The 1,338-nt window shown below is 56.0% G+C and overlaps 1 protein-coding gene across 1 annotated transcript in view; it reads right to left on the bottom strand.

Annotated features, from left to right (window-relative positions):
* Positions 1–542: 542 nt before the first annotated feature.
* The window catches only part of H310_14909 (hypothetical protein), a gene marked incomplete at both ends in the record, with an annotated part of 2,429 nt that continues 1,633 nt past the window's right edge, over positions 543–1,338 (bottom strand). Inside the window, one exon of the mRNA XM_008882883.1 lies at positions 543–691. Within this exon, the coding sequence (XP_008881105.1) occupies positions 543–691 (149 nt within the window). The remainder of the gene's footprint in view (positions 692–1,338) is intronic.

Genomic DNA, 1,338 nt, shown 5'->3' with positions numbered 1-1,338 from the left:
AGTGATAGCTCCGCCTTTTCCACCAGTTGCTGCCGACGACTTGATGGTGATAGCACCCGAGTTGCCAGCAGAGGATATGCCAGAGCTAAACGTAAGAGCGCCGCTTGTAGTAGATGCAGCTGATGCCACAGTGATCGCACCACTCGCAGCACTTGTGCCTGCACCACTTACGAGCGAAATGAATCCGCCGATTGTCCCTGTTGACTCGCCAGCAGTGAGGACGACGTTTCCGCCAACGCCGACGCCATTGCCACCATTAAGAGCAATCGAACCTCCAACTGCGCTTGAGGCAGTTGAGGTACCTGCAGTAACAGTGACTTCTCCACCAGCGCCAACTCCGCTGGAGCCAACTGAGAGCGAAATTGCCCCACCTGCACCGCCAGAGGCAACACCAGTGAAAATTTCAATGGCTCCTGTACTTCCGGCTGTGGTAGTACCAGTACTCAGGGCAATCTTTCCACTCACTCCACTAATGCCACCAGCAGCGGTTTGAATGGAAACATCACCACTTGATGTGGCCGTTCCACTTCCAGATTGAAGAGTCAAACTGCCCCCATAGTTGTCTGGAGAAAGTCCACCGGCGATTGTGACAGCGCCACCAACCCCAGTAGCACCATCGCCTGCCGAAATGGAAACTTCGCCGCCTGTGCCCCCTGCACTTGATACTCCACTTGCAATCGTGACCGCACCACTTGAGCCGGCAGCGGATGAGCCACTCATGATAGAAATGCTGCCACTAACACCCAGCGTTCCTGAATCGGACGACTTCAAGGACAGGGCACCAGAATCGCCAGTTGCACTTGAACCTGTCACGAGGCCGATCGCACCACCGCTTGCAACACCTGTACCACCACTGAGGTACACACTCCCACCAACACCAGTAGTTGTTTGAGTGCTGGCTCCTGCAGTGATCGAAACAATGCCTCCAGTCCCAACGTTGCCTGATCCGACTGTCATCAAGATCGAGCCACCGTTTCCACCAGTCGCGGTACCACTTCCAAATACCACGTTCCCAGAGGCACCATTGGTTGAAGAGCCACTGCTGAAGCTGAGTAAGCCAGAAACACCAGTGGTTCCAGCGCCAGGGCTACTGAGAAGAACATTGCCACTCGAAGTTGCGGTTCCAGAACCCGAAATCAACGTGAGGTCACCGCCAACGTTGTTCGCAGACTTCCCAGCCGACAGCAAAACACTACCCCCGATTCCACTTGCGCCGTCTCCAGCTGATATGGTGACAGCCCCGCCTGCACCGCCCGCGGTCGAAGCACCACTTGCAATGGTGACAGCACCAGTCGCTCCGTAGGCCGAAGTGCCGCTCGAAACAACCACAGTGCCGCT

This window comes from Aphanomyces invadans, assembly GCF_000520115.1.
Source record: "Aphanomyces invadans strain NJM9701 unplaced genomic scaffold supercont1.104, whole genome shotgun sequence".
Lineage (NCBI taxonomy): Eukaryota > Oomycota > Saprolegniomycetes > Saprolegniales > Verrucalvaceae > Aphanomyces > Aphanomyces invadans.
This window is presented reverse-complemented; position numbering and strand designations above follow the sequence as displayed.